Source organism: Melanostigma gelatinosum (assembly GCF_949748355.1).
Source record: "Melanostigma gelatinosum genome assembly, chromosome: 13".
In the NCBI taxonomy this organism is placed as follows: domain Eukaryota; kingdom Metazoa; phylum Chordata; class Actinopteri; order Perciformes; family Zoarcidae; genus Melanostigma; species Melanostigma gelatinosum.
In genome coordinates this window covers 5,118,749-5,146,731 of record NC_136646.1, presented here as the reverse complement: position 1 = coordinate 5,146,731, position 27,983 = coordinate 5,118,749, and the positions used below count along the sequence as shown (strand labels likewise).

The window sequence follows — 27,983 nt, the reverse complement described above, 5'->3', positions numbered from 1 at the left end:
CGTCTCCCAGCAGAGTACACGTGATCTCCAGACCCTCCATTGCATCAAAGTTCCCCGGCGTGGACTGAAGGATGTGTCCCTGTTGGTTTGTGTTGTGTTTGTGCTTGCAGCGGGTTCTTCTGTGGCTCTATAAAAAGCCTGCATTACTGACAGAAGTCATCCTCTCCAGGTCTGAGAAAATGTTGGTATTGTACAGAAGTTCTGGAAAAGTACAGAATAAAATGTTGTTCAGTCCTGATACGTGTGACTCTTCTTTTATTCTTTTCTTTGTTCTTGTAGCTGTACACACTGTCGATGCAAAAGGAAGTTGGCAGCACGAGCTTTACTTTGATTCCACGGTTTATTTTATGTAACAGCTGAAGCAGCACAGTTTCATTTGGACCTTCATCAGCTGGGGTGGGATGGAGTTTGTCGCTGTGGCCTTCTCATCTTCTGTTATAAATAAAATCCCATCTGCCGTCTTGCAAGTGCAGTGTGATTCTCTGTAGACGCTCCTTCACATCCTCGAGCTCAAAGAAAGGTGGTTAGAGAAAGATGTGTTGTTTATGGCTTTGTGAATGAGCCCTACGGTTCTTCAAGCCTCGGATCCTTCCTTGGTCTGGTGCACAGAGGCTCGTCAAAGCTCCCTCCTAGAGCCCACAGAGTATCCGGCAGGCCGACGAAATGGACGCGATAACCTGCAGAACCGTTCATCCCAGAATCAACAGTCATTGTTCTTTACTCGGCGCTGTATCTGGAGTTGCTAAGTGTTGAAGCTGTCTGCCGTAGAGATGTCCGCCTCTCTCTAATCAGTCTATTGCCAAGTACGTTACACATACAAGGAATTATGCTTGCATGGCAAAAAGTATGTTCAGACGAGTATTGTATTAAAGTGGCAGGTGTGTACTTAAAGAGGAGAGTTGTGCAGTGACTGTCCTGAGGATCAGTCAGTGGGGGTCCCGGGCTCTGTTAATGAGCCCAACTGCAGAAGGGAAGAACCTTTTTGTGGCACAAGGTCTTGGTCCTGATGGACCGCAGCCTCCTGCCAGAGAGGGACTAACAGTTTGTGTCCGGGTGAGAGGGGTCTGCTACAATCCTTGCTGCCCGCCTCAGAGTCCTGGAGGAGAACAATCATGGAGGCAGATTGCAGCCAATCACCTTCTCAGCAGAGCAGATGATGCGCTGCAGTCTGTCCCAGTGGCTGCAGCGCACCAGACGGTGATGGAGGAGCAGAGGATGGACTCAATGATGGCTCTGTAGAAATGCACCATCATCGTCTTTGGCAGGTTCAACTTCTTCAGCTGCCTCAGGAAGTACATCCTCTGCTGAGGCTGCGTGGTGATGGAGCTGATGTTGAGGTCCTGGGTTATGATGGAGTCACAGGGTGATGGAGCTGATGTTGAGGTCCTGGTTTATGATGAGTCACAGGGTGATGGAGCTGATGTTGAGGTCCTGGGTTATGATGAGTCACAGGGTGATGGAGCTGATGTTGAGGTCCTGGGTTATGATGAGTCACAGGGTGATGGAGCTGATGTTGAGGTCCTGGGTTATGATGAGTCACAGGGTGATGGAGCTGATGTTGAGGTCCTGGGTTATGATGAGTCACAGGGTGATGGAGCTGATGTTGAGGTCCTGGGTTATGATGAGTCACAGGGTGATGGAGCTGATGTTGAGGTCCTGGGTTATGATGAGTCACAGGGTGATGGAGCTGATGTTGAGGTCCTGGGTTATGATGGAGTCACAGGGTGATGGAGCTGATGTTGAGGTCCTGGGTTATGATGGAGTCACAGGGTGATGGAGCTGATGTTGAGGTCCTGGGTTATGATGGAGTCACAGGGTGATGGAGCTGATGTTGAGGTCCTGGGTTATGATGAGTCACAGGGTGATGGAGCTGATGTTGAGGTCCTGGGTTATGATGGAGTCACAGGGTGATGGAGCTGATGTTGAGGTCCTGGGTTATGATGGAGTCACAGGGTGATGGAGCTGATGTTGAGGTCCTGGTTTATGATGAGTCACAGGGTGATGGAGCTGATGTTGAGGTCCTGGGTTATGATGAGTCACAGGGTGATGGAGCTGATGTTGAGGTCCTGGGTTATGATGAGTCACAGGGTGATGGAGCTGATGTTGAGGTCCTGGGTTATGATGAGTCACAGGGTGATGGAGCTGATGTTGAGGTCCTGGGTTATGATGAGTCACAGGGTGATGGAGCTGATGTTGAGGTCCTGGGTTATGATGAGTCACAGGGTGATGGAGCTGATGTTGAGGTCCTGGGTTATGATGAGTCACAGGGTGATGGAGCTGATGTTGAGGTCCTGGGTTATGATGGAGTCACAGGGTGATGGAGCTGATGTTGAGGTCCTGGGTTATGATGGAGTCACAGGGTGATGGAGCTGATGTTGAGGTCCTGGGTTATGATGGAGTCACAGGGTGATGGAGCTGATGTTGAGGTCCTGGGTTATGATGAGTCACAGGGTGATGGAGCTGATGTTGAGGTCCTGGGTTATGATGGAGTCACAGGGTGATGGAGCTGATGTTGAGGTCCTGGGTTATGATGGAGTCACAGGGTGATGGAGCTGATGTTGAGGTCCTGGGTTATGATGAGTCACAGGGTGATGGAGCTGATGTTGAGGTCCTGGGTTATGATGGAGTCACAGGGTGATGGAGCTGATGTTGAGGTCCTGGGTTATGATGAGTCACAGGGTGATGGAGCTGATGTTGAGGTCCTGGGTTATGATGAGTCACAGGGTGATGGAGCTGATGTTGAGGTCCTGGGTTATGATGGAGTCACAGGGTGATGGAGCTGATGTTGAGGTCCTGGGTTATGATGAGTCACAGGGTGATGGAGCTGATGTTGAGGTCCTGGGTTATGATGGAGTCACAGGGTGATGGAGCTGATGTTGAGGTCCTGGGTTATGATGGAGTCACAGGGTGATGGAGCTGATGTTGAGGTCCTGGGTTATGATGGAGTCACAGGGTGATGGAGCTGATGTTGAGGTCCTGGGTTATGATGGAGTCACAGGGTGATGGAGCTGATGTTGAGGTCCTGGGTTATGATGAGTCACAGGGTGATGGAGCTGATGTTGAGGTCCTGGGTTATGATGAGTCACAGGGTGATGGAGCTGATGTTGAGGTCCTGGGTTATGATGAGTCACAGGGTGATGGAGCTGATGTTGAGGTCCTGGGTTATGATGGAGTCACAGGGTGATGGAGCTGATGTTGAGGTCCTGGGTTATGATGAGTCACAGGGTGATGGAGCTGATGTTGAGGTCCTGGGTTATGATGAGTCACAGGGTGATGGAGCTGATGTTGAGGTCCTGGGTTATGATGAGTCACAGGGTGATGGAGCTGATGTTGAGGTCCTGGGTTATGATGAGTCACAGGGTGATGGAGCTGATGTTGAGGTCCTGGGTTATGATGAGTCACAGGGTGATGGAGCTGATGTTGAGGTCCTGGGTTATGATGAGTCACAGGGTGATGGAGCTGATGTTGAGGTCCTGGGTTATGATGAGTCACAGGGTGATGGAGCTGATGTTGAGGTCCTGGGTTATGATGAGTCACAGGGTGATGGAGCTGATGTTGAGGTCCTGGGTTATGATGAGTCACAGGGTGATGGAGCTGATGTTGAGGTCCTGGGTTATGATGAGTCACAGGGTGATGGAGCTGATGTTGAGGTCCTGGGTTATGATGAGTCACAGGGTGATGAGGGCTGCTGGGGCTGCGCTCTGCTATAATGGGAGGACATGGCACACGACCCGGTTACTCTATAATCCACAGACCTTGTGAGCAGTTTCATGCAGGAACGTTGTCTTCCAGACATAGAGTAGTTCCTATGAAACCAGTCAGGTGTATATATAATGTATATATGGATGTACAGTATATATATGTATATATACATTATATACTACAATATACAACAGCAAATAATAATGCTGACAATCACATCTATGAGTAAGTGTGTAAAATAAATGCAAGAATAATATAAGTATATTAGTTCAAATGTACAGAAATAAAATAAATATATATATTATATTCCGCAGTTGAATTATTGAACAAAATAGTTGTCCTCTGAAGTAAATAAATGGTGTAATTGCTGCTGTAAAAACATATATCAATATATATATATGTTATTTATATATGCACACTGAGTTTATAAGTATTTGCTAACACACACGAATGGTCTTTGCATAAAGTAATTAATAACAAAATAAAAAACATGGTGTTCAGCGATTATCATGGGCTGCTTGTCCCAGAAAGGCCTGTTCTCCACAATAAATGACGTGTGCCATGTAAAGTCAATCCATATTTACTTCACATGCATTGTCACTAAGTTTTCAACCTTTAATTCGGCTGACACCAGAATCAAGTGTCAGCTGTTTTTTGCAGATTAAGATTTCAGGGGGAAAAAATCACCTATTTACAAATAAATTCTGGGGACCAAAAGTATTGAGGTTGTGGATAACCTTGATTATCAGCTTTTAGGATAATCAGCAACTGTAATGATAGATCGGCCCATGTGTCTTTGGGAGGCCTGGCCATTGAATATGGGTCATCTCTGAGGGGCCCTGGTGTCATATGGGTCATCTCTGAGGGGCCCTGGTGTCATATGGGTCATCTCTGAGGGGCCCTGGTCTCATATGGGTCATCTCTGAGGGGCCCTGGTCTCATATGGGTCATCTCTGAGGGGCCCTGGTCTCATATGGGTCATCTCTGAGGGGCCCTGGTCTCATATGGGTCAGCATGGGTAACATGGAGGACAGAGGAAAGAGCTTTCCGGGGTCAGAAGGTGAACTAATATATATAGAATGTCCAAATATAGGTTCCAGCTTATTGTAACCGCCACGCTGTGACCATGTGTTAGTTCCGGTATTTCTTACATTTTTATTCGAAATGTTCTGTTTAAAAATAAAAAAATAAAGAAGAAGAAAATCAAAAATCAAAGGGCGAATAAAAAGGGTTCCCATGATGCATCCTGTCCCGCCGGTGCGCTCGTGGATGTGTGTGTGTGCCACGCGCGCTCAGAGACAACAAGCAGCTGATCAGCTCATCAGCGGTCCAGTGGAGCCGCTGCTACACCAGGTGAGTCCAGAAGGAACACGGACTGTTGTATCGCTTCACAATGGCGCCGAAGGGAGAACGTTTGATACCGTTTTAGTTTTCATTCGGAAGAAATGTTTAAGAAATGATTTAGGGGTTCTGTGTTCACGCGCGTCGTTACGGTTCGTTTCGGAGGTAAGGTGAATTAAAATGGCGAATGTTTTTTCACCTTGCCGCTCTCGTCTTTACTTCTAATTAACGGTGACTGGGTGTCGCAGGAATGACTTTTGGCGGCCTTTTCGGCGTGTAAAGTTTTTGTTTTTTTACGCGTGAAACTAGCCAACAACGTGACGTAGTGACGTTAACATGAACCATGTCGGAGCATAATGTAGTGTCCTTATCCACCAGAAGCACATTGTTTCTCACGCTGTTCCTATGGCGGTGTTTAGGGTGTTGTTCACAAACCTGTTGAGCCTCCTACCTGTCTCATGCACACACACGCACACACACTCATAGGTGGGTGTGTCTTGTTTGAATTCACACTAAAACATGCTGTTTTTAAAATGATTACCCCGGTTTGTTTGTAGGCGGCTGCTTAACAAACATGCCATTAGAATCAGAGAGCTTAACGTTATTCACTCATTTACCCAGTGACCCTTAGAAACCCAGCTGGTGGTGTGAAGCCCTATCACTGAGTGGAGGGTCTTCAGGAGCCTGAGAGTCTCTAATAAACACGGAAATGCACTTGTTCTTTTCTTTTTCCAAACGCAAAGTATTTCGGCTACATGTCGTTGTGTATGAAATGGTGTAATCTTTGCTCGAAACCTCGACGTACACCAGTACAGTCGTGTTCACGTGGAGCATACTGGGTGAGGAGATGGGCTGTGGCATGTATGGCTGCCATCTTTGTTTCGATAAGGAAAAACAGGTGCAACTTTGGAAACGGGTGAAAAGTCCTTTTGTCGAGATGGTTCGAGTCTTCTACATGAGGAACAGACGGGCTGCTCATGGAGACGTCCACTGAAGACACAGATCAACACACAGGTTGAATCCAGCTCTGACTACCAGTTGACGTAAAGTGAAACTATGAATCAGACTTTGTAGTTTTTGTTTAATGGCATTTAATTAAAGCCATACTGTGGTGTAGGTGTGTTAGAGTTACGATACTGTCACAACAACCGTAGAAACAAATGGTGAAGGACAGTCGAGTGCTCTTTATCTATGACATGCAGTGCAGCATTACGCTCCTGCTTTTCCCAGAATGAGGTAAATTCTTCTTGAGCGTTCGTACCTCGTACGAAGGCATCAACCAATCACGTGTGGAGTGGATGTATTTCTTTTAGCCTTGACGACGGCAGTTAATACCAGTTCATCTCGTTGTGTTACCTTTCACAGTAAAAGCCCTGGACATGTAGCTGTTAACCAGAGTGAACTCAAAGTTGCTTGGAGCCTTTCGCTCAGAGGAAGCTTAGCTTCATGAAATAGCTCACAGTAGCTCAAGCTATAAATTAGTTTAAACTCAAGGCCCGCCACGTCATTTTATGTGGCCCACCAATCCGCCAGCAAAAAAAAGAAGTTTGACTTGATAATAACAATATCCCCGTAAGTCGAAATTATGAGATAGAAAGTCAGAATTCCAGAATTCTGATAGAAAGTTGAAGTTATGAGATACTTAAACACACAGTCACAGAAGCAGCTCTTTGGCTGTACTGTACACTCTACATGGAAATGTATTGCGAGTACCGGTACATTGAAGACTACTTTAAACGTGGCTTTACAACACATGAAATACTTCATGTGGGATTGTGCAAACGCACCCTTGAAAGGATTTTAAGCATTGAACAAAGTTATTGTAATAACTTGTTTGATATTTGTCTTTGATATTTTCTTTAATAGTTTGATCTTTGATAGAGTAATGTGGGTTTGTGAACCCTAAATTAAAAGGATTTAAGTTACAATAACAGAAATGTGCTGAAATATATTTTTACATTTGTGTAACTGCATGTACAATATTTCTACACTTGAATAAACAATAATCAAATGCAGAGAGAGTTATTTACCAATATGTTAGGAGTAGTTACATTTACACACTCTTACATTTACAACCGGCCCTTTGAGGGCGACCGTGATGCTGATGTGGCCCGGAGTGAAGATGAGTTAGAGACCCCTGCTCTAGACAGACTGGGTCAATTGATCCCTGTAGTATTTGCAAGCTGGTATTACGCAGTTTCCTGTCGTTAATCCATCACCCATCCGATGTGCAACGGCCTTTAGAACCTGACTTTACCTTCCATTCATCATATTGGGACAAAGCTGCACCCACAGCTGTAGCGTCTGTTGTAAACACTGTTGTTCACCTAAAAAGTGTTCCCGTCACTCACAAGTGGCCAAACAGCCTGCGTACGTTGCTCTGGCACATTCCTGGAGAGATGGAGGACAGCGAGAGAACCAGTCTGTTCAGGTCTTGAGTTAACATCTCTCCGACATGCACGTGAGAGAACGGATTGTTCTGGACAGCACTTCCTGTACAAGCCGCACCACGACAGTCTGCATCTGTTTATGAATCTGTTTCAATCGAGTATTTTTATTATGTTTTTTACAGTGTAATCATCATAGTGTGTAATAAAGTTCTACTGCTGCTGTTCCTTTTCAAGTAACAAGTCCCCGAATATCAATGCAGAGTGTCAGTGAACAGATATAAAGCAGTAGTGTGTTCACGTGAACGGAGCAGCTTAGAAGCATTTAACGGTGACGTCATGGCGAGTGGAGGAACGTCGGAAGCCGCGACGTCATTTAAGTCGCAAGTTTGGGAACATTTTGTCTTCCCTGTAACTTATAATGATGGATGAGGGTGGTGGACAAACCGTTACGGTATGTCGGCGTTATTTAAACAGAGACACAACATCGGCATGTCCACACATATGAAGAGCCACCATCCCGTCTGTCAGCGACGTAGAAAACAAAGGATTTCTAAATCTGGTTAAAATGCTTGAGCCACGCTACGAAATCCACTCACGCACCCACTTCAGTGTGAAGCTGTTCCAGACCTCTATGAGAAGGAAAAGACTGCAGAGACTGCTTTCACCACGGCGGAGTGATTCTTAGTCCGGTGCTGTAGACACGCCCCCTCTGTGAGAGTCACACAGACACACACCTGGGGCAGGTGCTGTAGACACGCCCCCTCTGTGAGAGTCACGCACACACACACACACACCTGGTTCAGGTGCTGACAGAAGTGTCAGAGTGAAGCTAGAGAGGCCCAATAATATTCCAGTCACCACAGAAAGGTCGACCCTCTCCCCAGACAATGGAGATATTCTCATCTTTTTGAAAATAATATCACAGTAATGTAACATTATTGTGTATTTGAATGGCATAACCTGACAGGAAGTAAACACAGACCCAAGTTGTTGCTGAGCAGTTCAGTTCAGTGTAAACAGTGGAAGCTCACTGGCTGTTTCTGTCTTTCAATATTGATGAAAGGACGAGGATATCAGAATTGAGTATTCTTGAATGTATTGTTTTTATTTATTTCATTTTGTTTCAAATTGGACATCTTCAATATTTTTGTTTTCATGTAAGACTATAGCCCAAAGTTCTTTGCTTTAAGTGTTCTTGAAGTTCTTTAATTAATAAATGGAAGCAAAGTTATATTTGTCTCCTCCCCTTTTCTTTGTTGATCCGAAAAATGATCCGAACCGTGACTCCTGAACCGTGAACAGAACCGTGAGGTTTGTGATCCGTGACACCCCTAATATATATCTATCTATCATCATAGTGAGTTTGATATTTTATCATCTATCATCTATCTATCTCTATTTCGGGGGCTGACATTATAATAATCAGGGTAGGACATTTACATATCTTTTCGGGGGCACTTTTTGAAACTTTAAAAATAATATTTAACCTTTTGTTCAAAATAATAAATATACTTATTTAGGCTCACAGTATATGAGCAATTGTCATCGACTGGCAATAATAAGACTATTGGGCAGTAGTCTACAGATTAAAAGTGTTCGATTTAAAAAAAAAAAAAATTAAAAAAAAGAAACTAACATAAATATGATCATAGGTCACAATGCACACAAACGTGCACGAAATGAAACACAATTCATGCAAAATGGCTCCATGCTGGTGGATCTTCAGCTAATTATTTTATTTTTAGCTAAGGAAAAATAATTATTCCATGAATTAAGATAAAATATCAAACTCTCTATGCAGTAAATGAAGCATTGTTTACCCTAACTCCCACAGTCAGACAGATGCCAGCAGAGCAGCAGCAATCATGGCACCTTGTAGTTTCATTAATATCTTGCTGTAGGCTAATACTAATATTAATGCCATTTGTTAAGTGTTCAAAAAGCTGGGCAGGCACAAGCTGGTAAAAAAGGAACCGTACAGATGTTTTATTTATTACTAGTATAGATAAATATACCGGTATTGTAAGTATCGGGTGTCGTGATACTTATGACAGATATGTTATCGAAGTCATAATTTAGGTATCGTGACAACCCTAGTCTGTAATCACACAATGATGCGTAGTGCAAAGCATTCAGGGAATGTTTTGGCTAAACTATGGAACTTTATCAAGCAAGCCAACTATGACCTAATGCTGCACCAGCAGACCTCTTTCTGTTGATTCAACGTCCTGACGAAAAGACGTCCTGACATGGGACTGGAGATAAACAGACATGACGTGGGACATGTCATGCCTGGTTTCTTTAAAGTGAGAACCGGGTTAGAATGGAATATTGTGAATATAACTCGGCTAAATGTTTTCTGGTTTCTAGAGCAGCAACAGTAACGTTTACAACTGCAAAGTCACCATAGAATTCATATGAAAATGTCAATATTCATGAATAACATTCTTGAGTGAAGTTAGTCAAAGATGCAGAATTCAAAGCTTCCTCTGCTGACTCACTGGCTGCTGGTAGAGCGGCTGCTCTGTCTCAGCCTGCAGACAAGTTCAAATCATTTTAGAATATTTGGCAAATTAAGCTTAACCGGTGGACTACACACGGATAGCTTTAGCTCCATCCTAAGTGGCCAGATCTTAAACATGTCACACCTTTTTTCTTCTTTTCTTTAAATCACCTTCCAGTGGTTGCTGTCGCTTGTCTTTTGTGTCGGCCAGAATCTGATAATTGAATGCAATTTAGAGCTCTCATGTTTCTATTGTGGGCCACGTCTGAAGACTGTAAATCTGTTGCAGGTCTTGTGATGACAGAGCCGGCAGGCCTGTTGGGTCACGTCGAGTGCCTCTCAGCCCCGCCCTGATACCCGCCGCCTTAGATAGTCCGCCTTAGACCAGTCCGACCAGCGGGTCGGGTGTGACACTGGGCTCAGCGCAACACAGTGGTTGACAGGATCTCTGTGCTGAAGGATCGTTCCTAGGAACATTGCTTTCTCTTGGTTTTTCATCAACCTTTTTGGGGAATACTTGCGGTTCTACAATTCATCTCGAGTGGAAAGTTGAAGGAATTTCCTGTGGACTGTTTGGGAAGCAGCCTGTCAGATTTCAGGCCAACACAGGTGTGTGGTTTCTTCTTGGACCTTGTCGTCAGCATTGCCTCTAACTGTAGTTGTGCAGGTTTCATTGATGTTCAGTGAAGGAGTGAGCGCTATGGGTAAAAGCTGCACATGTATATGTCGATATACAGTATATTGTGATGTTGTAAAAATGTACACACCATTGACAGCAAAGCCCTAACTGACTGCAGTTTGAATGGACAAACTGGTATCATTGCATTTATAGTCGCCTTGTCCAGATGTAATTCAGGGCCTCGGGTCTAATGATCTATCCTGTTAGTCTGATGTTCTCTGAACACACATCGTGTGGTAATGGCTGCCAGCTATCAGCAGCAAGCTGCCACCTGACAGCTCAGGCTTCTCCCAACAGTCTCTGCACTTCCTCTTCCTGCCTGTGTGTGAAAGAGCTGCTGAATATTCAATCAATCATGCGTTCCATTGTCTGTTTGAACTAATGAGATGTCCTACATCACCACTGATCTCAGCTGACTGTAGTCCTTAAAGTGGTTTTATGAATGGGTGAAGTGTCCATCTTCTTCAACACAACTGGCCTTTCTGTTTCATGTTTGTATGAATTTACAAGACGACCCAGGTTTATGACTATAGATCCTCCCCATATAGTGAGTGCATCTTCTCTCGGAGTTGAGGAAGAAGATCATCAGACTGCAGCTGATGATTGTCTTTTTGCTGTGAATACTGTCCACGTGTTTTCTTCCCGACAGTTAACACTTCTTCACACTTCTTCACTTCTTCAGTGCCGCTCAGTCTGCCATGAGACACGGCTTGTCGTGAACTCTCGCTCCATGCAACGCTTCCCTCACTACAACTTGCCAATGGACCCTCAGGTGTGTCCGCCGCCTCTGAGTAGCGGCCTGTCGGTGATCGGCGGCATGGACAAATCCCCGGCCAGCGTGTTCAAGCCCGGCCACTCGCGGACCAGCAGCACCGGCTCCTACAAACAATCAAAGCAGGTAAGGACTCACAGGTGGGAGGAGTAGGAAGCACACCGCTATGGATGTGACCAGTGGAGCCTAGAGGTGCACCGAAAGTTCGGCTGGATCAGGTATGATGTACATCTACATGTGTGTGCATGTAGATGTACATCATATCATTCTGTTACACATGACATGGACATGTTTGATGATATATGAAGTCTATTTTTCCATCAGTCATGTGGTTTGTTTGGTAATGAGCCCCGTGTTTCCTCTCAGTCTCGTGACTGGGAGGTGATGGACGACCTGCCGCAGCGGGACGTGTTCTCTGCTCCCGGCTCCTCTGTGGACCTCAGCATCCCTGGGATCTGTGAGGGCTACTTGATGAAGAAGAGGAAGTACCCGCTCAAAGGCTGGCACAAGGTGAGCGCTGATCTTTGTCCCGCTCAGTTTACCCAGGTTCAAACCATCGTCATGACGATTAGACAGTCTTTACCCGGCGGCGAAACGCAATTCCTGTTTCTTTCAAATTCTTCACTGTCGTTGCTCTTTCAGAGATACTTCCTGCTGGAGAAAGGAATTCTCAAGTACTCAAAGACACAGCAAGATGTAAGTCGTACAAAGACATATGGGGCTGTTGCACAATTCACTGCCACTCTGAACAGTAACAGAGCAACCGCCATGAACTCATGTCGGGTCGTTCTGGTGACTCCCGAGTGCTGCCAACGGCTCCGCTTGAACTGCATCATTTCAAATTGTGTCTTAGATTCAGAGAGGGAAGCTCCATGGCTCTCTGGACGTCAGCCTGGCGGTGATGTCCATCAACAAGAAGACCAAAGGCTTGGACCTGGACGCTGGGGACAACATCTACCACCTCAAGGTAACTGACAGCCGAGTTCTGAGGGTCCAGCATCGTTATCGACAGTCATCGGCGTCTGAAAAACGAAACTCTCACCAGTCAGATCTTAAGGGGTTAAAATGACGTGGGCGTGCTTCAGCCTGCAGTGAACTCAACACTCTCTCTCCTCTCCCTCGTTAGGCAAAGAGCCATGACATCTTCTACATCTGGTTGACCAAGTTGTGTGCCCATCGTGTGTTCAGGAAGAACGAGGCGATGAGTGTCCATCATGGCGTCCTTCACGCTCTCTCCTTGAGCCCGAGCAACCTGCCGACCGCGGCCGCTCTGGCCCAGACCAACAGAGAGATGGTCAGTAGATCTCCCGCTGAGGTTAAGGTCTTCAGCAGGCCGCGGTTCCACTCGTCTTCACTTCAGGCTGCCTTTAGTGGCCCGATCAGGACGTGGGTAGTCTGCGTCAGAGACGGGGCTTGCTCTCATTGGGACCACAAGCTGAGTTGGTCTGGCTCCCCTTGACTTCTGATCAGTTAGATGACACGATCCCAAACATGTGTCAAACGTAGATGTTCAGTTACTGCTGATGGAAAACTACCGGCACTTGATTTTGCTTAAAAGCTTTTAATTAACAAACTAACAGACTTTGATTCTAAACTCAGAGCATGTGTTCATCACAGAGTCAGCAGAGCTCTGTTAGCAGCTACTCTTCAATTTAAAAAAGTAGTGAAACTACAGGAAGGGTCAGCCGCGCCGTTCTTTGACCACTACGTCCCAACACTAAAGCAGCAGTTCTCTTGAGAAGACGAGTGAAGTTGTTGAAGCAGCAGCAGCACACATGCCACTCCTCCGCTGACTGTTTGTTGTGGTAACAGCACAAAGCAGTGCGGGATCCGCCACATCGTGTCATCACTTCTCCTCTGTTCTGATGTTAACGCTTACTCATACAGCCACAGCCTTCACACTCGATTCTGTCTGAAGGACTTCAGGTTTCCAGTTGAAGGATTTTTGTTGTTAACTGGTTGTCAGCGTTGTGATTGATGAGTCATCTCTTCCTTCCTTGTGTTTGATCACGCAGCCCGCTCACTATGCCGGCTTAGCGTCGGTGTACGACCCCGACATGGAAAGCCCCGCCCCCGCCCCCTCCTCTCACCCGGGGGTGACCAGCAAGGTGTCAGCGTGGCTGCAGCAGACCCACGACATCGACGGTACCTCAAACGGTGAGAGCCGTCGTCATCATATTCCGTCACATATGTTGACATGCGATAAACCCAGACGTGGTAACTGTGACGTGATATTTCTCCCGCTCTCTTAAATGCACTGGATTGACCTTTGACCCTCTGCTTGTCAGACCTGGCTCGCTGTCAGGTGGAGCTGACGGAGCTGGCCCTGCTCATCCAGCGGCTCCATTGGCTGGAGGGAGGCCTGCCCATCACAAACACAGACCTGGAGATGCGAATCAGCATGCAGGTGAGCGCGCCAGTAACAACTGTGCACCTCTGGGACTCTCCTCTGGGGGAAAATGAGTTTTATTGATGAATAAACTGTCAGGGATCTACCAAGTATGACATTATCTTATTAAACATTGTAAGGGCTGTCTCTATGGAAGAAAGCCATAACCCGGTTGGTCTCTGTTCTAGAATCTGTCTTTGGAGAAACCCAAGAAGAAGACGGGGAAAGGGTTCGGTCACTCCAGGACTTTGTCCCGCGTTGAAGCCATGGGGGGGATGGTAGGACGGCCGTGTGCATCCTCATTATCTTGTATAATAGTTGCAGCCTCAGCTCGGTGTCATTCCGTTTCTCTTCTGCTCCAGTTCACTTCCAGCCACCTGAGCACCAGCCACCCGAGCACCAGCAGCAGCTCTGGGTTGGGCCCGTCCGTCCAGTCCATCCCCGACTACGTCTACTCTCAGCTGTCCAACCCTCAGGTCTCCTCGCCAGAGGCCAAGAAGCTCCACCAGGACATCTGCACATCTTCTCAGAGGGGTGGGCCTCCAGCTGACAGCTGTGTTCTGTCTGTAGCGTCAGTTGAGCTGCTGTGTGATGACAGACAGGCTTGATGATGTTTGTCACTTTAAGTTTCTGAAATATTTTCTTAACTTAAAGTTACTGTGAGGAACTGTTCACTGGTTGTGAAGCGCTCTTAATGTGATGCTGATGCCTCTACATGACCTAAAGGAAGCCATCAGGCATTAACAATAATTCAATAGAAATAGTCTATTTTTGTCATCGCGTCACCCAACAATAACCAAAATATCAAATTCCTTATAGTGGCTTTAATAAGTTTCAGCTTCGATTGTCACGTTATCAATGGAAGCAAAACATTGTTTTTTTTAAAATTCATGTTCATGTTAACACATGTGATGTGTGATGATCACCAACAAAGACATGATCACACGTGATGACCACCACGCGTGGTGTGTGACGACCACCACGCGTGGTGGTCGTCACACACCACGCGTGGTGGTCATCACGTGTGATCATGTCTTTGTTTCTGCACGCTGTGTTTTACAGTTCATGCGTCTCTCAAGTCCGTTCATGAGGTTCTGACCTTGGAGAGAGAGAGACTGAGGCAGGCCTGGACCGGCCCGGACCTGAGGCACAACACGTCGCAGCAGTTCGCTACACTCTGCAACACACTGTCTGAGGTGACACACACACACACACACACACACTCACTAGGAGCAGAGCGGCCTACGTAGAAACTAACCCAAAACGATCCTCACTCTTCCTGAATATGAAATCAGATGACAACAAAGACGGACATTATTTATGTGTGTTGTGTAGCCCGCCTCCCGCTCTGTGCCCCAACCCTTTCCCCCGGAGTCTCTGATGTAATACAGACTATTGACTGAACAGAACGTTAGAATTGGCCTGTAGAGGACAGCAGCCCAGCCCTCAGTCTGTTGGTGAAGCTATGCAGCAGGTTTGGGCTGTTTCTGGCAGGAAAGGTACGAGTGATCACAGGAGCACAGCTCGAGTCTCTTCTCTGTTCCTCACACAGACGGAAGTAAAGGACGGTTCTCAGTCACACACTGAAACCAAACAGTCCTGTAGGTCGAGTAACTCGTTCATTCCTGCTGTCAAACCGCCGGCGCTCAGAAAAGCTTTTCTTTGTTTGTGTTGCATGAGCTTTCTCCTGTATGTCGCGCTGCGTGTGACCGGGCTTTATGTCGTTGCTGGTTGTCTGGCAGTTGGGTTTTCCCTCTACGACACACAACAGACCAGAAGTAAATCAGGTAATTACTCGTGTATTGAAAAGAAGGCAGGAATACATAACTGTGGAACCTGTTGATCTGGAGGAGTGGCCCTGATGTATTCATGGTCCTCTCAGCTGACACGTTGATAACAGGACGAGACATGGAGACATGGGACGGATGCATATGGAACATACCGTTAAGTTGCATTATGGCAAGTGCTCAAACAAAACCTTTCTAAAAGAGCAGTTTACTTTAAACTCCAACATATTGAACTGGAATGTGAAAGATAACATCCTCAACATAGATCTGTTCACATCATGTGTTGTACGATAAGTCAATGTAATAGTTATTGTGCCCGTTTTGATGTACTGATGTCTGTTGATCCTCGTCGCCGGTTAAATAGAGCAACACATCGATAAGCACCACAGCTGTGGGACTGCTGGAGTCAGCAGGACATGTTCTGACCACTTCTGTCTTCTCTGTTTTCCCACTTCATGTGTCTTGCATGGCTTGTGTGTGTGTGCGCAGCTTGACATACAGTCCCGTCTGACCAAAGTCCATTCGGTTTCACTGTCCTCTGACTCTACTGATGAATCCTTCTGCACCGTGCGTCCTGACCAGGTGTGTACTGTGTGTACTGTGTGTGTGTGTGTACCGCGCTGTGATCCGTGTGGTCTGTTCTTCGGTTGCTCAGTTTGAAAACAGAATCCCGTTTTAAAACTTCCAGAATTCTATAATTGTCGGTGTTTTGTTTTGAAACGGATCCAAAGAACAAACGATGCACAGTGTTCGCTTCATTATCTCGCTGTCACTCATTTGCATTCATCTTCATCTTTTATGTGGAATTTGTTAAAAATGACTGAGAAAATGTTGACAATTCCCCCGACGCTATCGCAGCAGAGCTTAACTTAACGTGACCAGAGCGCGGAATGACTGGCCGCGCTGCAGTGAGGTGGCCGTGGCTCCATCGGTCGCTTCATGCTGTGCAGACGGAGCACAACACTGGGTTAGACGTTCTGTGTGGGCGTGTTCTTTGCACTACGTCTGACACACGCACGCCGGCCACCGCTGCAGCTGCACCGCCTTCATACAAACTGATGATTTCCTGTCTGCGCTCCCTCTCAGAGGACGCCGTCCATGGGCCGGCCCTGCCACCGCGCGCCCTCTGTGGCCGACTCCATGGCCGAGTATTTCGACGCCAGCGAGGTGATCGTGTGCGAGAGCTCGTCGGAGGCCGAGGCGTCGGACGAGTCGGGCCTGAGCGACATCACCACCACCAGCAACTCCGAGCCGGATGAAGGACACGGTGAGTGGGCAGCAGGCAGTACAGACCCCGCCCACCCAGTGAGCAGATGAACTGACGCTGTCCTCTCTCCCCCTCAGCCACCGCCACCCTCAACTACCGCGCCAGCCTCAACAACGTTCCTGAAGTACCCAGCCCAGTGCCCTCCAATACCGGTAAAGCCCCGCTGTTCACGGTTCTACTGTGAGTGCAGTGGTATTGACGGTGGAGACGCTGCCTCCTGATTGCTCAGCTGTACAGACGGAATCCTTTAGAGCCGTTGGCCATGTTTGTGTTTCAGCGGGCGTTGCTTTAAATCATTTTAAACTGAGAAGAGACCGACGGACCTCGGTGCTCTGACCGGGGCTGGTTGTGGTTTGTGGCAGATGTGATTGTGTTCTGGAGTCTTACGGTTGATCTGTTCATTTCTTTGTTTTTATTGGTGAATTGTAACACGGTAACATTTCCATTCACTCCACTGATCAGGTCAGAAGGTTTGAGTAGTGATGCACATGTAACAGATTGGGGACTACTTTCTGTCCTTCAGCTGCAGTGATGTGTGTCTCTGTGTTCCAGGTCGCCGCACTGTCCTCCCCGCCTCGGGGACAGACAACAGCCACATCGGCATCATGAGCATCCTGTACAACAACATCGGGAAGGACCTGTCCAGGATCTCCATGCCGGTGGATCTCAATGAGCCGCTGTCGCTGCTGCAGAGACTGAGCGAGGAGCTGGAGTACTCGGAGCTGCTGGACATCGCCAACCGCACGGATGACCCGTACGAGAGGATGGTGAGTTTGGTTTGCTGGGATTCAGTTGAGGTCAGTCGCATCCTTTGACTCATTGAAAGAACCCGACCTGCATGTTGCCAGGTGTACGTGGCAGCGTTTTCCATCTCTGGCTATGCCTGGGCGTCCTGGAGGAATCGCTACAAGCCCTTCAACCCCATTCTGGGAGAAACGTACGAGAGTCACAGAGAAGACCGAGCCTTCCACTACATCGGCGAGCAGGTGACCAGCAGAGATGGGTTCAGCTGAAACCTCATGTCCTCTTGAGTTTAGAGACGTACTGTAATGCTGCATCATGTGCTCTGCTCTCAGGTCAGCCATCACCCGCCCATCTCCGCCTGCCACGCCGAGTCACACAACTTCACTTTCTGGCAAGGTAGGCGCTGCGTGCTGGATCCACCTGTCCCGAGTGAGAGGGCTGAACCTCATGCTCGTCTGTTTGTCTCTCAGATCAGAGATGGAAGAACAAGTTCTGGGGGAAGTCGATGGAGATGCTCTCTTCTGGACTAGTCAATGTTGCCCTACCCAAGTGAGCTGCTGCTTCAGTTCCCACCAGTCACACCATGGAGCAGATAACAGCTCGAGAACCGCACGGTAGAACCGCACGGTAGAGAAGCTGCTCATACATACAGAAACCAGCAGCAACGTCCACTTCTGGGACATGAAGCCACAGGAAGTGGCGATCTGCACTTCCTCAAATGGCAACTTGAGGCGGTGACGATCCCCATGAAGCGCCGCTCTCCATTGGGAGTGAACATGTTGACAGTCTGGTGAAAAGATGTTGACCTTCATGAGTGCAGTGCAGGGTTAGGGTTACACGTTGTGACCTCACCAGTTCAACGTAAACTCAGGCTTGAAGTTAAGATGTGTGTGTTTAACGTTGGGCACAAGCAAACATTAGCATCCCAATTAACGTAAATGAAAACGCTCCAAGAAAACCAAATGGCGACGGCCAAACCGCCCTGTAGTCCACAAACCAACGGGTGACTACGTCCATGTTTGTATCCGGGCTATGAACAGGACACAAGGTGCTCTACCAGCGGATCACACTGAGGAACTATCACCAGCTGTGTTTCAATCAAGTGGTGATGGTTTTGTATAAATCTTATTTATATCTCGCTCTCTCTCGCTCTCTCCTTGATGAGCTCGTTGAGTGTTTCTGGATGGAGGACACAGAAGGAGTCTGTTCTTGGAGCAGTTCTTGCATGAAGCCGTTGTTTTTCATAGTCGTGGTGATGTCACCCGTTGGTTGGTGGACTGCTCTTTTATAGCCTCGGGTCTGGCCAGTGAACAGAAGTGACAATATTAGGACTGGGCGTGTGAACCACAGAGCCGTATTCAGCTCTGGTAGCAGCAACAACCTGTCAATCATGGTAGCCCCGCCCTAAAGCATCCCCTGCTTTATGGTCTGTGTGACTCTAAATGGACCATAATGTACTAAATGAACATCATGCTGTATTGAAGAAGACTTGAAACTAGAGATTGATACATAAACTCATGTTTACAATGTTTACTGAGGTAATAAATCAAGAGAGAAGTAGAGTCATTTTCAGAGAGAGAGAGAGAGAGAGAGAGAGAGAGAGCTGTGGCCCCCTGCTGGAGGTGTTCAGTACTGTGTTCATCAACCCAGAACATGTTGAGATGAGCTGAACTTATTTAAAGTAGTCTGAGAACAGGCTGACATGAGGAGGTGATGGTGGATATTACTGATGTGTGTGTGTAGGTACGGCGACCACTACGAGTGGAACAAGGCAGTGACGTGTATCCACAACGTGCTGAGTCAGGAGCGCTGGTTGGAGCACTACGGTGAGGTGGTCATCAAAAACACAAAGAGCGACGCCTGCACCTGCAAGATCACCTTTGTCAAGGTCAGCTCTCACGCGCACGCACACACACACACTCATCTCTCTCACACGCACGCACACATCTCTCTCACACGCACACACACTCATCTCTCTCACATGCGCGCACACATCTCTCTCACACGCACACACACTCATCTCTCTCACACGCACGCACACATCTCTCTCACACGCACACACACTCATCTCTCTCACATGCGCGCACACATCTCTCTCACACGCACACACACTCATCTCTCTCACACGCGCGCGCACTCATCTCTCTCACACGCACACATCTCTCTCACACGCACACATCTCTCTCACACGCGCGCACACATCTCTCTCACACGCGCGCACACATCTCTCTCACACGCGCGCACACATCTCTCTCACACGCGCGCACACTCATCTCTCTCACACGCGCGCGCACTCATCTCTCTCACACGCGCGCGCACTCATCTCTCTCACACGCGCGCGCACACATCTCTCTCACACGCACACATCTCTCTCACACGCACACATCTCTCTCACACGCACACACTCATCTCTCTCACACGCACACACACTCATCTCTCTCACACGCACACACACTCATCTCTCTCACACGCACACACACATCTCTCTCACACGCACACACTCATCTCTCTCACACGCACACACACTCATCTCTCTCACACGCACACACTCATCTCTCTCACACGCGCGCGCACTCATCTCTCTCACACGCACACATCTCTCTCACACGCACACACGCACACATCTCTCTCACACGCGCGCACACATCTCTCTCACATGCGCGCACACTCATCTCTCTCACACGCACGCACACTCATCTCTCTCACACGCACACACACTCATCTCTCTCACACGCGCACACACACTCATCTCTCTCACACGCGCGCACACTCATCTCTCTCACACGCGCGCACACTCATCTCTCTCACACGCACGCACACTCATCTCTCTCACACGCGCGCACACTCATCTCTCTCACACGCGCACACACACTCATCTCTCTCACACGCACACACACTCATCTCTCTCACACGCGCGCACACTCATCTCTCTCACACGCGCGCACACTCATCTCTCTCACATCACACGCGCACACTCATCTCTCTCACACGCACACACACTCATCTCTCTCACACGCGCGCACACTCATCTCTCTCACACGCACGCACACTCATCTCTCTCACAACACGCGCGCACACTCATCTCTCTCACACGCACACACTCATCTCTCTCACACGCACGCACACTCATCTCTCTCACACGCACGCACACTCATCTCTCTCACACGCGCGCACACTCATCTCTCTCACACGCGCACACTCATCTCTCTCACACGCGCACACACACACTCATCTCTCTCACACGCGCACACACACTCATCTCTCTCACACGCGCGCACACTCATCTCTCTCACACGCGCGCACACTCATCTCTCTCACATCACACGCGCACACTCATCTCTCTCACATCACACGCGCACACTCATCTCTCTCACACGCACACACACTCATCTCTCTCACACGCACACACACTCATCTCTCTCACACGCACGCACACTCATCTCTCTCACACGCGCGCACACTCATCTCTCTCACACGCGCACACACTCATCTCTCTCACAACACGCGCGCACACTCATCTCTCTCACACGCACGCACACTCATCTCTCTCACACGCACGCACACTCATCTCTCTCACACGCGCGCACACTCATCTCTCTCACACGCGCACACACACACTCATCTCTCTCACACGCGCACACACACTCATCTCTCTCACACGCGCGCACACTCATCTCTCTCACACGCACGCACACTCATCTCTCTCACACGCACGCACACTCATCTCTCTCACACGCGCGCACACTCATCTCTCTCACACGCGCACACACACACTCATCTCTCTCACACGCGCACACACACTCATCTCTCTCACACGCGCGCACACTCATCTCTCTCACACGCGCGCACACTCATCTCTCTCACATCACACGCGCACACTCATCTCTCTCACATCACACGCGCACACTCATCTCTCTCACACGCACACACACTCATCTCTCTCACACGCACACACACTCATCTCTCTCACACGCGCGCACACTCATCTCTCTCACACGCACGCACACTCATCTCTCTCACAACACGCGCGCACACTCATCTCTCTCACACGCACACACACTCATCTCTCTCACACGCACACACACTCATCTCTCTCACACGCACACACACTCATCTCTCTCACACGCGCGCACACTCATCTCTCTCACACGCGCGCACACTCATCTCTCTCACACGCGCACACTCATCTCTCTCACACGCACGCACACTCATCTCTCTCACACGCGCGCACACTCATCTCTCTCACACGCGCGCACACTCATCTCTCTCACACGCGCACACTCATCTCTCTCACACGCGCACACTCATCTCTCTCACACGCACGCACACTCATCTCTCTCACACGCTCGCACACTCATCTCTCTCACACGCTCGCACACTCATCTCTCTCACACGCGCGCACACTCATCTCTCTCACACGCGCACACTCATCTCTCTCACACGCGCACACTCATCTCTCTCACACGCGCACACTCATCTCTCTCACACGCGCACACTCATCTCTCTCACACGCGCACACTCATCTCTCTCACACGCGCACACTCATCTCTCTCACACGCGCACACTCATCTCTCTCACACGCGCACACTCATCTCTCTCACACGCGCACACTCCTCTCTCACACGCGCACACTCATCTCTCTCACACGCGCACACTCATCTCTCTCACACGCGCACACTCATCTCTCTCACACGCGCACACTCATCTCTCTCACACGCGCACACACACGCACTCTCACTGGTGGCCCCATTGAACCAGCCTCTAACCTAATGGTTCGTTGCTGCTAGTTCACTTAGAAGTCAGAATAAAGCACGTCGGACGTTTCTTGTCCCCTTCTCCCGTTGAACCACTTGAACTTTGACCTTCTGCTCTACGTGTTCCAGTCTCGCTACTGGAGCTCAGACAACAGTAAGAACGAGGTGCAGGGCGTGGTCCTGGACCGGGCCGGAGAGGTGGTCCATCGCTTCGGAGGCCTCTGGCACGAGGGCATTTTCTGTGACACCATGTCGACCCCAAAGTGCATCTGGAAGCCCAGTGAGTAGCATCCGGTCCCTGGCCGATGGTCCACCCGGGCTGCCACTCACTGATTGTAACATCTCGTAGTGTTGTACATTTACAAATACAAATCAAATCCCACTTTGTCTAATATCCTCGGTCTTGATATGCATGATGTCATTTCCTGTTTAGACGCGCAGCCCGATGACCACGCTCAGTTCTACGGTTTCTCCCAATACGCCAGAGAACTGAACGAGCTGGCTCCCGAGCTGAAAGCAGTCCTCCCGTCCACGGACACGCGCTTCAGACCAGACCAGAGGTGCCGCTTGATTTAAGCTCAAGCGTTTATCATCGGTTTCTTTGGTTTCCTTCTTCCACGTTGACCAGCTGTTTGAGCTGTGGCCCTCTTCTCTCCCTCAGGCTCTTGGAGGAGGGCAAGGTAGCAGAAGCAGATAAAACCAAGGACAAAGTGGAGGAGAAGCAGAGGGAGAGAAGGAAGGAGATGACCAAGAGAGGGGAGGAGCACATCCCCAGGTTCTTCAAGTGAGGAGGGTTTCACAATGCACACAGTTGCCTCGCCCCCTGTTGCAAGAATACTTTAGAGTTTCTCAAGTGACCTCATGGTGGTGACAAAATTTCAAGAAGTAATTGTGCCGAACCAGAAAAAAGAGTCCAGCAGATCAGCTCCCCACAAAACGACTCTTATTTTCATGTATTCACTTCTCTGTGATTGAGGCGTTGTCTCCACATGGCTCTCAACATGGCGGCTGCTGAGCTAGCAGCTACCAGTGAACAGCTGCGACTTCAAACATGCTTCTGTCAACCGGAGGGTGAACTGGAGGGTAGATGTTACACTTTTTCAATATAAAATCATATTTCGAGGGAATGTTTTTCCTCCCGGATTACGTTTGTATTTGACGATCACAAACACGTTGAATCAACGTCTGCGTAGGGGGCGATGGGGCGAATATGTGAATATTTCTGGTGTTCGTGTCCCGTGTGAAACTAAAACTAACGTTGACTTGTTTCAACTCAAAACATGATTTAGTAATAAACCTAAAGAAGCAGTTTGTTGCTGAAACGTTAACGCAGCTGGGAATGAATGAAGGCACAACACTAACGCTGATGAACACGCATGTAGGAATGTTGACATGAAACGCATGAATCAGCAACATTCACCGCACCAACGTTCCAGTGCTGCGTCATCGGTGCGCTTACATTCAAACGTGATGCTCATTGAAATGGTGATTTTATTTTTTTTACATTCATGTCAATTATTGAACACATTTAGAATAAAATAAAGGTCGATCTTCGATTCTTACGCCAAACATGTCATTTGTTAGTTCAATGGCTGAGTAGCTTGATCACATGGGGTTACCCTTTGATCAGAGCCAGGCTAGCTGTCTTTATGCTAAGCTAACCAGCTGCTGCTGTTAATGCTTCATAGTTAGCATTACTGACATGAGAATGATATCAATCTTCTCATCCAACTCTCACAAAACAAGTCTTTTCGTTTTAAATGTCAAACATTTTCTTTTTGTTAGCAATATTTGAATAAAGTGTTTTCCTGTGACTGCCACAGCAACAGTTCTCTCTCGTCCGTTAACTCAGGAAGTCTGTGGACGAGGCTGGCAGAGAGGTGTGGCTGAGCAACGGAACGTACTACAAGCTGCGCACAGACCCCGGCTTCACCAACACGGAGAACCTGGACCTGTGGTAGAACCCAACCATTGTAATATATGATGAAGAGGAGGATGCGCCCCACAGAGAGTAAGAGTGCTGAACTGTTTCCATGTTGGTCTGAATACTTCTGGCTGAATACGCTGCAGTGACTGGTCATCAGAGGCCAGAGGTCTGCTGCTGTGGGCGTTTGAAGAGGCGCAAATGATCCTCTTGTGAGGTGCCGCTATGGAACCAATGAAGCCGGGTGTCCCTCCTGCCTTTGACCATGACGGAGACCTTTAAATATGATCGATCGGGATTCAAAAGCAAATCTCAACTTGAACTCCGGTTTTTAAAGTCGTCGTTGTCCCGACCCCGGAGACCCTGGTGTGTCGGGGTCCAGGCTTCTCTGTGTGTAACCTGTTGTGTTTCAGATGATGTTCTAGTGTTTAACCATATCGATATGTTTTAATAAGGCTCTCTTAATGAGATCAGAAATGAGTATCTTCCTGCGGAGGGATCAGAGCACACGGAGGGCTGATCGGGGCCTGGTGGGGTCAGGTGAACAGGTGAACAGGTTGTCCTGCTCTCTCAGTGGGTCTTAGTGTAAATACTTGTGCTCGTTTTTTAAATCTGCGCATTTTTAATTTTCTGGCGTTTCACGTCTGCACGTAGGTGATGCATTGTTTTTCTAAGGCTAGCGGTCGTGTTAGCCTAGCCTTCTTCCTCCCTCCAGCCGTGTGATTGGTTGATGTCCTCTCCACCTCGGTGCTCTGTTGATGCAGTGAAGTATTGTTATTGATGTTTTAACAAAGGATTTTAATCAGGAAAAGAGACTACGGTTAAACCCCAGTGAAATGTGTTTTCTTGATGAGTTTGTTTCAAATAAAAGGTTCCATGATCAACACTGTGTTGTGCTTTAGTTCACGTCTCTCCTCACGCTTCACTCACAAGCGTCATAACAGTGAAATGACTTCAATGGGCAGCAGAAAGCCACAAGCTGCTGTTGAGGTAAAGACTCCTCAAAGGACGTAGCGGCTCCGGCGGCGCGAGGTAGTGTTGAAGAAAACCATATAACTTGTGAATCCAACTGTTACAATCTTAACTTCCATGATTGCAGTAAACATGAGTGTTCCTCTTATGTCAAAATATCCAGAATCATTTGAGACGTAAAACCAGGCTATATTGTGTCCAGATCCTATTCTGTCTGCAGGAGGAGAAAAAAGTGAAAAAATAAAAAGTTCTAGCTCCGTGTACTTGGTGGTGGCCAGACGCCCAGATGTGTGTGTGTAAACTCAATTTAGTAGCCAGGATAAACTCTTGCGCTCCCTCCCTCGTGCATGATTGGCTGTACGCCCAGATTTTGGGGCCTGACAGGCTTACTCACTCCGTCCAGAGAGGAGTAGAGTTGTCATGCATACAGACATTGATCATACATAGTCCTAAATAATCAGAGGAAGAGTGTTGATGGAAAGGTGTTGTGGAGATCACAGGAAGGATTGTTGGTTGCACTTGGTGCATTGCTGACCATCTCAGAATCGCACAGTGAAAATCACTGTGCGAGGGGGGAATAGGTTAAAAGGTTAAAGAGACAATACTTAATAATAATACTATTTCAAGTACAATAAAAACGATCCAATGATGTATCAGTAGTAAAAGCACAATTGTAACTTGTAAAATGTGGGATTAGACGAGTAATCTGAACTCTGTGGGACGACAGAAGCGCGCAATTAACAGCTGATTCCTCCCAGAAGGTGAGAGGCTGTCCTCAGACATCCTGGAACTGGAAAAAAGAATTCCACTTGTGAAAAATAATTTTTGATATAACAGACACTTTGAAGTGATAAACTTGTAATCTTGCACTTAAATTTCGTAAGAGTGTTGGACAGACGTGTCCTGATTAACGTGTAGTATTTAAAGGTTTGGTGTTTCCATTCAAGTTGAACTAAGTCTTGACACGAGTGTTTTGAAGATACTGTCAACGACCAATTAGGTAAAAGTCAAAGTGAGTCTGAGCAACTTGATGCCAAGGTCTTACCTTCAATAATAAAATATATGCGGGACAAAGATAATCAGACTGCCAAACAATGGAATGAATGGATCAAATGGGTTCCCTGAAAAAGGCAGTTTCAGCCTACAAAATGTTAGAAACTCAAAACTTGTTTAAAGCAAAAGGAGAAAGAGGAAGCAGAAATGTATGTAGTAATGTCTAAGGGAGAAAGAGATTAAGAAATAAAGGTCAGAAAGACAAATTAGAAAAAACAGGGACCAATAACAGATAAAATTGAGTAAATAAAAAGGAAAATATACTGGCCGAACTCTGTTCTGTTTGTTCTATTTTTGTCCGAGGGACACGGTCAAGTGGACCCCAGAGAGGGAACCACGGACGCACAAACATTAACACAGAGGGTGAGTTAACTTTAGATTCTGACTGTTTTGTGTAGTTTAGACTATGACAAACTAGACAAATACATACCAGATGTACGCAAATTAAGGTTTTAGAAAGTTACCACAAGACAAACACTATTAAAGGAAAAATGTTCAGAATGTCACGTGCAGGCTGATTAAATGGATTAGATCAAATATTTGAGGAAGTATTATTTAGAGAAGGGAAATAAGTGGTGAAGTTACGTATAATGGACAGAAAATACTGCTGCTGTATCTGTTTCTCTGTCTCCCAAGCAGTACGAGTGTGTAAGGGGGAAATCACACGCGTGTCCTTGGCATGAGGCCCAGGAATGGAGAGGATGTCTGACTGGCTGCACAGTCAGACCCACACTCACTGACTTCAGAAACAGAGGATCCTGGTAAACTCTACAGTAATAAGGGTGACGTATACAAAACAAGAGGTACATCAATGTCAAAGAAACAACTTAACTTATGTGTGATAAGAAAACACACACCATGGGTCCAAATGTGTGATGTAAGACAGGTGAGGGGTGCTAGTGTTCACCCAAAATCGTGATCTGCCAAAGTTCAAAATTTGATTTCCACCCATGCAAGAAGCAATATCTACTCAATCGAGATATTAATGATATTACACCCGTTCTTGAGTCTTTAATGAAGGTTGGTATAATAATCTAATGTGATGATACACCGGTGCACGCACTAAAATTTTTCCTGTAAAGAGAATTCGAGACTTGAGGGAACCACCTGAGTGATGAGTGTCTAAGATTTACAAGCAGTTAATGTATCGGTGCATCCACGAGCACCTCAAACTTTGGCTGCATAAGGTCACAAGGCTAACTGTCCAAATTGCAATTTGCTCTCGATAAAGTTTCATATCTGGGACATGTGATCACAGCAGAGGGCAGAACCCTCCCTCCCAAGAGAACACAGGCAATTAAACTGTGCCGAAACTACAAACTGAGAAACAAATGAAGAGCTTTTTAGGAATGACGTCACAGAATGACAAACCACTCAGAAACAGAGGCTTTCCTCTATCCATGATTCATGGTAAAGATCTTTATGCGCATGACAAACTGACCTTCACCGACCGCTCGACTGATGCCTTTAATGACAAAGATTTTAATCCTGCTACTCTTTTTCCTACTGCAGCAGATGGAGAGCCACATAACTGTTGTTTCTCCTGAACAGGTCTGCACACCGAGACCTGACCTCACAGACACGCCCACCGAATGCTGATTTACAACTGTTAGTGGACGGTTTGGCATCCCGCTCGCCGGACACGGGAGAAGGGTTGGTGGGTTTGCTGTAGTCTCATCACATCACATGACACACTTTTCTGCTCA

At 47.5% G+C, this 27,983-nt stretch overlaps 1 protein-coding gene across 4 annotated transcripts; it reads left to right on the top strand.

The window, feature by feature from the left end:
* The first annotated feature begins 5,019 nt into the window (after nt 1-5,019).
* On the top strand, nt 5,020-25,130 carry LOC306786852 (oxysterol-binding protein-related protein 7-like). Of its 4 annotated transcripts, XM_079281744.1 has the most exons (23): nt 10,365-10,545; nt 11,298-11,513; nt 11,754-11,897; nt 12,030-12,083; nt 12,241-12,354; nt 12,514-12,681; nt 13,403-13,544; nt 13,676-13,794; nt 13,965-14,054; nt 14,139-14,310; nt 14,839-14,972; nt 16,053-16,145; nt 16,650-16,830; nt 16,908-16,982; nt 17,383-17,597; nt 17,679-17,816; nt 17,907-17,970; nt 18,045-18,123; nt 19,318-19,462; nt 22,458-22,608; nt 22,762-22,888; nt 22,990-23,112; nt 24,181-25,130. In XM_079281744.1, exons 2-23 carry the CDS (start codon nt 11,346-11,348, stop codon nt 24,287-24,289), a joined length of 2,805 nt encoding a protein of 934 aa, XP_079137870.1. In that variant the 5' UTR covers nt 10,365-10,545; nt 11,298-11,345; the 3' UTR covers nt 24,290-25,130. The 4 variants fall into 4 exon arrangements, with proteins under 4 accessions (XP_079137869.1, XP_079137870.1, XP_079137871.1 ...); XM_079281743.1 differs by lacking the exon at nt 10,365-10,545 and adding an exon at nt 5,020-5,055 and having other exon boundaries at nt 13,965-14,310; XM_079281745.1 differs by lacking the exon at nt 16,053-16,145.
* Nucleotides 25,131-27,983: the final 2,853 nt, after the last annotated feature.

Coding starts and splice junctions, on each gene's coding strand:
- LOC306786852 (XM_079281743.1), top strand. CDS start 11,346: ATGCAACGCTTCCCTCACTACAACTTGCCAATGGACCCTCAGGTGTGT. Junction 22,889..22,989: donor CGCTTCAGACCAGACCAGAG/GTGCCGCTTGAT, acceptor TCTCTCCCTCAG/GCTCTTGGAGGAGGGCAAGG. Junction 23,113..24,180: donor CACATCCCCAGGTTCTTCAA/GTGAGGAGGGTT, acceptor CCGTTAACTCAG/GAAGTCTGTGGACGAGGCTG.